General features: G+C 50.5%; 1 protein-coding gene across 6 annotated transcripts; it reads right to left on the bottom strand.

The window, feature by feature from the left end:
* Positions 1-541: 541 nt before the first annotated feature.
* On the bottom strand, positions 542-7,253 carry MYCN (MYCN proto-oncogene, bHLH transcription factor). Of its 6 annotated transcripts, none has more exons than XM_072036445.1 (3): positions 6,942-7,253; positions 3,203-4,044; positions 542-2,069 (listed from the first exon to the last, which is right to left on the bottom strand). In XM_072036445.1, exons 2-3 carry the CDS (start codon positions 3,939-3,941, stop codon positions 1,471-1,473), a joined length of 1,338 nt encoding a protein of 445 aa, XP_071892546.1. In that variant the 5' UTR covers positions 3,942-4,044; positions 6,942-7,253; the 3' UTR covers positions 542-1,470. The 6 variants fall into 6 exon arrangements, with proteins under 6 accessions (XP_071892546.1, XP_027311056.2, XP_038033418.1 ...); XM_027455255.3 differs by lacking the exon at positions 6,942-7,253 and adding an exon at positions 6,551-6,906; XM_038177490.2 differs by lacking the exon at positions 6,942-7,253 and adding an exon at positions 5,596-5,832.
* Positions 7,254-7,739: the final 486 nt, after the last annotated feature.

The raw sequence follows: 7,739 nt of genomic DNA, 5'->3' as shown, positions 1-7,739 counted from the left end.
TAACAAGCAGGATCTTTGGCTAGACAAGAAAGAACATCAACCCTTCTGTGCAATGATGGATAGATTTAGGGATACGCCTTTTGTAATGCAAATAAGAACTGCCCAGTAAGATCTTGGTTTACTACAAATATTTCATTTTCTGTGTATTTTCTGTAGTAAAGTCTACCTTCACCATTTACTTTTCACCTGTCTGCTCCATGTGGCCAGTCCCTGAGCAGCCCCCTTTACAATTCTCCGCATACAGGTCCATATTCCATAAGTCTTCATGACACTGGAGTCTTTCTGTTAACTGTGTGATGTCCAGTCCCCTGCAATGATCCTGACACTACAAGAGATATCTTAAGTGTGAAAGAATTGAAAAACAGTTCTTACAGTTTTTAGATATGCGAATGTCCTCGCTAGCTGACTTTTCATAGAGCATCAAGTTTGAGAGCTTAAACGCCCATGATATGGGACCATGTTTTTGTATTGCATGAACATTGCAAAGATAAAGATTTTATTTCAAAGAACTTAATTTAAAAGAAAAATAGTACATAGCATATCATGTAATTGCTATTTATTTTCATAAACATGAGGTATTTCAAAGTGCTATAAGACGCAGCACTAAATGTACATCGGAAGAAATTAAACACAGAACTTTGCAGTTACCCAGTTCTATGCACCAAACATTAACAAATACATTAACTGGAAGAAACAGGCTAGGAAAAGGCATATATAGTAAATTTCTTTACAAAAGTTTCTTAGTTCAAAAAAGTGATAAAGTAATATCTACTCAAAACTTTCACAACTCATTTTCATACGAAAATATAAGTATCAAATTTAGTTATGTATCAGCATCATACTAAAGTATACAGGCAATGTAAGAATTAGTACAGTACATAACAGAGATTAACAATATATTTGTATACAAAAACATGCTCCTCAAACATTGAGGTATTACAGTACTTAGGTATGAACTTCCAGTCTAATACTGGTAGCAAAAGCCACCTCTCATAACCCAAGACATGTACAAAAGGCAAGTGTGTAGATGGTATTTACAGAAAATTCCCACAGGGGTACAAATGCCAACCCCTAAAGTAACATCTGTTAGAACATAAGCACCATAAAAATTAGGAGTGAATGTTTTAAACTCAACTATATGTCATCAGCAGCTCCAAATGCTCACAACAATAAAAAAAAAAAATCCCCACCATCTACAGTTCTTAAGAAAAAAAATAATAAAAAAAAAAACACAAAACAAAGGCAGTCCATTGTTGTTTGGTAGTCTTGCAATAAACTCCTTGCAAGAACATCCATTTGCTCCGTACCCGGATAATATAGTTTGTCAATTACTTCAGGGACTGGATTGAAAGTAAAACCAACATTCTTAACGTCAAAAAACACAATTTTTTTAAAGAATCAAAAATGTGCAAAGTGGCAATGACTGTCCTGGTCAGCCAAAAAAAAAAAAATTAAAAAAAAAAAAAAAGCTTAGCAAGTCCGCTTGAACTCTATTTTCTTTACCAGCTGTTGTTGTCTGGCTTGCAATTTCTCCTTTTCTAGCAATAACTTCTGCTCCTCTGCCTGAAGAGAATGGACATATTCAGTGGCTTTTTTCAAGATCACAACTTTTGCAGCTTTCTCATTTTTAACCAGTTCTGGAACATGGTCCCTTAATGTGAGAAAACTTGACCGTAGATCATTACGCCTTTGACGCTCCAGGATATTGTGGTTACGTCGACGTTCACTATCCTCTGAATCCGAGTTTCGAGGACTTGAACTCTTAGACTTTGGTTGGATCATGGGTTTTACTGGACGGGGCACCTCAGTTTTTAACTTTTTCTGTGGTGGAGCATCTTCACTCTCCATGTATGGAGAAGGAGCGGCATAATTATGCTGCTGGTGAATTGGTGCGCAACGCTTTAAGATCAGTTCATTCTGCTGTGTCCTGACTGATGGAAAAGTGGTATTTTTAGGACGCACTGTGATAGTAAGAGTCGTAACAGCTTTGTTGGAGGAGGAGCGTCTTTTCTCCACTGTCACAACATCTATTTCTTCTTCTTCATCCTCTTCCTCCTCATCTTCATCATCTTTTGGTGACAGAAAGTAAAGAAAGAAAGATGTTATTCCTTCAGAAACTACTCTGAACAAGTATTAAACCAGATGTATTTATTGACAAAACATGTACATTAAAAGCAGTAATGAAATAACTGATATTTGTAAAAATAGGGTGTGCCCACCAGCTAAAATCAGCTATGGCTCTAGGAAAGTACAAAATATGTACAAAATAACTAAGGAAAAGTGATTTCTAGAAGTTTAATAACTTTTTGTGTTTTTTTTTAACCGCCTCTACTTCTCAAGAAAAGTGGGGCTCCCACCCAACTGATCTCAGTGGCAGAAAGAGTTTTCATACAGAATGTATGAATTTTTAATACAGCTGTGGAGCTGGGGTGCAAAATGCATGCACAGACTCACAACACAACCCTTGCTTGGTGGAAAAGCAGCCGGAAAACGAAACAATTGCTGGGTTTGTTCTAATGCAGAAGGTGAAGCTGCTCCCGCCGGGGACCCTTTAAGCCGGCGTTTGGTGCTCTGCCAAGAAGACAGCTGTTGGAAGTGCTTCCTCACCCAAAGCTGTCAAACCAGACATTAAAGGGACAGCAGGCTCTGCAGCCCGGGATGGATCACCAAGTTTATGCTGATGGTCATATGGATTGGCTTATGGGCACAGGCGGAACCACTTTTCAACAGAACTGGACTTCTGTGCAGGCACAGACAGGAGATGTCTGTGGGCATTTTAGGTTCTGTCCATGCAAAAACAAGGAATCCTCTGCGAGGCTACTTAGCCTGCTACAGCCTCCCAATGTGACACTTATGGACATATTCACCACCCTCCACAAAACGTGTGTTCATCGTGAAACTACCACCCTCCTCACCCCCAAAACGCCCCTGGGGATGCCGGACACAGGATAAGGGGACAGAAGGAGCTACGGAAGCTTCACAGCACCACAGCAGGGTCCTGCTGCCCCTCAGGGCCATCTCCTGCTGGGCCACCAGCCCCGGACCCCTGCCCATGCCTTCCCCATGGGGCCGCTGTCCCCATCCCCATCCCTGCCGTGCCTGCTGCCGCCTGCTGGCCAACCCGCACCCCACACACCCCACACACCCCCCGCCCGGCCCCTTCCTCTCTTTCGAGGCCACCACCACCCCCCCATGCACTCACCCGAGTCACTGAGGGTGTCGTCTCCAGAGCTGCTGCTGCTGGCCCGGCTGTCCCCAGCTGGACGTGGCGACCGAGCGCCCCGTGGGGCCCCCCCGCCGCCCACCACCCCTCGGCTCGTCCCCGTCACCGTTGCCTCCCTTTTGGTGACAGGAAAGGGGAAGACAACGGCTGGGTCCACACACTCAGCCGTTGCCACGGCAGGGACGGCAGCGGTGGTGACAAGGGCAGTGGTGGCAGCAGCCGGGGGGGGTGGTGGCGGGGCGGCAGTGGTGGTGGTGGCGGGCGGCTTGCCCTGGAGCTTCTCGCTGACCGCCCGCTCCAGCTTCTCGCGGGCAGAGAAGCCGCTCCACATGCAGTCCTGGATGATGATGGAGTTGAGGTTGTTGGTCACGCCAAGCCCCGACTCGAACAAGTCCCCCCCGTCCGTGCCGCCCCACAGGTCGGCCTCCGGGGGCAGCAGGAGAAGCTCGGACGCCCAGTCCAGGTGGTCGGTGGGGCGGCAGCCCCCCAGTGCTGCCCCTCCCCAAGGCACCGGGCCCCCTCCCGGGGGGTGCTCCTGGAGACCTGCCCGGCTGGGAGACAGGGGAGGGGTGGGCAGCAGCTCAAACTTTTTCCAGATGTCCTCCCCAGGGGGGGCAGAGTCCGGGCCGCACAAATAAAAGTCATCTTCGTCCGGGTAGAAACAGGGCTGCAAAGAGTCAAACTCGAGGTCGGGGTTTTTGCTGACCATTCCTGGCATTACGGGGGTCTTCTTGCGGGTTCCCGGGTCGGGCAATTGTTTTAGAGGCAGGTTTTATGGTATTTCCACCAAGGGGAAAGAGAGGTCCTCCCAAGACCTGAAACTAAACCAAAAATAAAAAAATGATGATAAAAAAAAAAAAAACTAATTACAACACGAAGAAACACACAGACGCGACTGTAACTCCCTTCCTCTTAAGTGAAAAAGCCACAAAACAGAACAAAACCAAAACACGGTAATTCCATCATCAAGAGCAAGAAGCCGGGAGCCTTTTGCAAGTCGAGCAAAAATGCATCGCACACCTTTCCTCCCGACTCGGGCATTAAACGAAAAGGGCCAGGTAGAGCTCCGACGTGCAGGGCTCTCTCCGGGAGGACACCCAGCAAGGTACGGCAGGGATGCAGAGCACCTCTGCGCTCCTGCACACAGCACTCCCCGAACTCCTTCAAATGCTCAAAGCAGCAGAGTAACTGTAGACAGATGCAAGGCTTTGATACCGTAATCTCTCCAGAAAGCCCTCTTAATATGCCAGCAAAAGTAGAGGAAGTTTACTCCTTTTGTCATCTGCAGAGCAGCGCAAAGAGAGAGGGGGATGCAAAAAAGGGGGCGGAGGGGGCTCTTCGCAACTTCGCAAATCGCCAGTTCATTCACTCCAAGCGAGCCAGAGAAAAATCCACACAAAACACACGGGGGGAGGAGGAGGAGAAATTCAGCAGCAAGAGAAATCATCGACCTTATGTAATAACCTCACATACACACGTTACAAAAAAAAAAAAAAAAAGAAAAAAAAAGAAAAAAAAAAAGGCACTAAAATCACCCCGGCGCCACCAACAAAGCCTTGTGATTTGCCAACAAGGTACAGAAGTTTCTGTCCCCCCTTTCTTCCAGCTCAAGACGAGAGCAAACGGAGAGGCTGCGCGGGCGACAACTTGGCAGCTTTTGCCCCTTGGTGCACTAAAAGCCTCCTGCAAGCAGCACTTTTCCCCATCTCCCCCACGGAAAATGCGCGCCCCCTTACCTCGGCCGGACCCCCCACTCGCTAGCCACGACCAGTCACCCGCACCCCATTCCTCTTCCAAGAGCTGGGTTGCATCAGACATTTAACAAAAAAAATAAAATAAAATAAAAGGTGACTTTTTAAGTCCCAAGGAGCCGCTCAGCGCCTCTCCCTTCGCCTCGGTTAACGTGCCGCCAAGGGAAAGCGTTTGGCTGGGTTGAGAACAGCTGACGCTTAAACGGCGACCAAAAGCGGGGAAAAAAAAAATCCATTAAAAGCCTTATGATGAAATGCAAAGAAACGAGCCCGGCTCAGCTGCTCTCCCCCTGCCCCGCCCCCTGATCACTTCCAGTATTGTACATTTTTCTGCTCCTGAAATATATTAAACCGTTAAAAAAAATGCAAAGCAGTAAAGAGGCACCTACAAAACCCAGGCGAGCTCAGCGCGACAGCTCCAAAACAAAACCAAAATATCCGCCGGGATTTTCTTCTGCTCAATGAAAAACCCATTCACGCACTGCAATGCCCCTGCACTTCCTCTCCCTTCCCATCCTCCCTGATTTCGCGACTCGAACGCGATGGGGAATTGTATTTATTTCATTGGGTTTTTGTCCTCCTGCTTATTACAGCCCAGACCCTGCAGCTTCCTCTTCTTACCTCCTTGGTGATGGTGGTGGGTGTTGCAAGGGGGAGGAGTGGCGGGGGGCTGGGGGGAAGGGGAAAAAAAAAAAAAAAAAGAAAAAGCAAAAAAAAAAGCAGATGATCTTGTATGTTGCACTTTACTGAGCCCGCGCAGCCCCCGAGGCTAACCCAAGCCTCCACAACCACCCTGTGCTTGCAGACAGATGACTGTCACTGGCAGGCTTTGAAGCTCCTAGCTATTATTTCCCCCCACACCAAAAAAAAAAAAAAAAAAAAAAAGACAGCAAAAGCTGACACACCCGGGGAGGCATTAAAAAAATAAAAAAATAAAAAAAATTAAGAGGGGGGGTGAAGCGAGAGCAGCAAAACCCCACCTCCTGATTTCCATAAGGCAGGGAGGCGCCTGGCGTTTGGCGCCAAAAGCCCCATTTGCTCTTTATGCGGGGCAGGGCGAGGGCCCGGTCCCGCTGCACGCGAGGGGGGGCCCGGCTGCCCCGAGCCGAGCCGAGCCGTGCCCCAGCTCCGTCCCCTTCGGGTCGCCCCCTCCCCTCGTCCCCGCAGCAAGGGGGGGACGCTCACGGGAGGAGCGGCATCCCCCAAGCCGCGGAGATACCCAGGGCGAGAAAAAAAAAAAGAAAAAAAAAAATAATAATAAAAAAAAGAGGAATAAAGAAGTGGCTGGAATACGGAGTGGCTCCCGACTGGGGGCTTTGTAAATCGTTAATAACCATCCTGCCGGAACGAGCACCTCCCTCAGACGAGCGGGGTTTGCCCGCATCCCCCCCCAAGCACACCCCCCGCCCCGCGCCCCCCTCTCTCCCTCCCCGCCGCCCGGGACGTGAACACTCGGCGGAGCCGCCGCGGGCCCCGGCTTTCCGCTGCGGACGGCGACACCTTGCGGAGGGCCGGCGGAGCTCGGCACGGCTCCCACCTCATCTTCCCCCCCCCCCCCCGGCCGCCGGGCACCCACCGCTCTCTCGGCTCCTTCCCCGCGGGCGCGGCGGGGCCGGGAGGGCGGCGGGGCCGGGAGCGCGGCGCTGTCTCGTCGGCGGAGCTTGGCGGAGGGGGGCGAGCCCGGTGGCGAGCGATCGCGATCCGGTGGCCGCTGCGGGGTGGCGCCTCCTCGCTCATAGGCTGCAGGTTGAGGCGGGGACTGCGGGGCGTTGCTCGCAGGATGGCTGCCGGCGGGCGGCCGCTTTGTGTGCGGAGGGGGCTGCGCCGCCTCCTTCCCTCGCTTGGTGGTGGGGATGAGCCCGGGGTCTTCCAAACTGGCCCCTTAAACACGTCCCCTGCCCCCCACCTCCCCCCATATCGCAGCCTTTGGGCTGCGCCCTCCCGCGTGGCGATGCCCCCTCGCCTACATGTTGTGCTTCAGTGGCCAAAGCTGTGAGGCCTCGGGGAGGGGAGGCGTTGAAGCATTTGCACTCTTGTTGGGGTGCCCGGCGGGAAACCGCGAACAGGAGCAGCAGCAGCGCGGGGTCGCCAGGGGAGGCAAAATGGCGGCTGCTATCCCACCCGCCTCACCTGTGGGGACCCAGCCATTACCGCTGCCACAGCAAGGGTGGCAGCGCCAGCAGTGGCCGCCAGCCCCTCCAAAATGGCCACTAGGCAGGCAGCAAGTCCTGCCAGACCCCCTCAACTGGTCCTTGCCTGCTTTTTGCCCCTCAGTGTAGAAGTGGCTGAACGCTCGCCTTCCTGAGGAGCCCTCAGTGGGCTCTGGTTGAGTGTAAAAAAGGCCTCTAGGAAGCAAGTCCTTCAAGCTTCAGGGTACATGCTGTTCAAGCACAGGGTGCTGCCAGTTACTTTGGATACCCTGTAGTGAATTAAGACTCATTTGGGAAGTGGCAACTGCCTGATGTCAGTTATGTAGGGGTCGTGCACCCAAAAATAGAGGAGTGCCAGACCTCTACTGGCCCCCATGGCAGTAAGCTGCTGAGATGTTTAAGGACCAGAGTGCCTGGACTTCGTGATTTGGCCTCCATTTCCAAAATGCACTTTGGGTTCAAGATGGCAGATTTCATTGATTAGTCAATGTGTGCTTTGCACTGTAAAGATTTGAAGTCTTATGAAAGTGCTGAGCTTTATGAATTTGTTTGTATGATTTAGTTGGACAAAAAAGTGTGGGTGGTGTTGATTTAATTTTCTTCACATTTCAGTAG

The sequence above is a fragment of the Anas platyrhynchos genome, chromosome 3 (assembly GCF_047663525.1).
Source record: "Anas platyrhynchos isolate ZD024472 breed Pekin duck chromosome 3, IASCAAS_PekinDuck_T2T, whole genome shotgun sequence".
NCBI lineage: Eukaryota > Metazoa > Chordata > Aves > Anseriformes > Anatidae > Anas > Anas platyrhynchos.
Note: the sequence above shows the minus strand (reverse complement) of the source record. Positions and strands in the feature narration are given on the sequence as shown.

Bases quoted from the DNA above. Each gene is read 5' to 3' on its own strand.
- MYCN (XM_072036445.1), bottom strand. From the start codon at position 3,941: ATGCCAGGAATGGTCAGCAAAAACCCCGACCTCGAGTTTGACTCTTTG. The intron at 2,070-3,202 runs GTGAGTGCATGG...TGTCACCAAAAG, and splicing joins CGACACCCTCAGTGACTCGG to ATGATGAAGATGAGGAGGAA.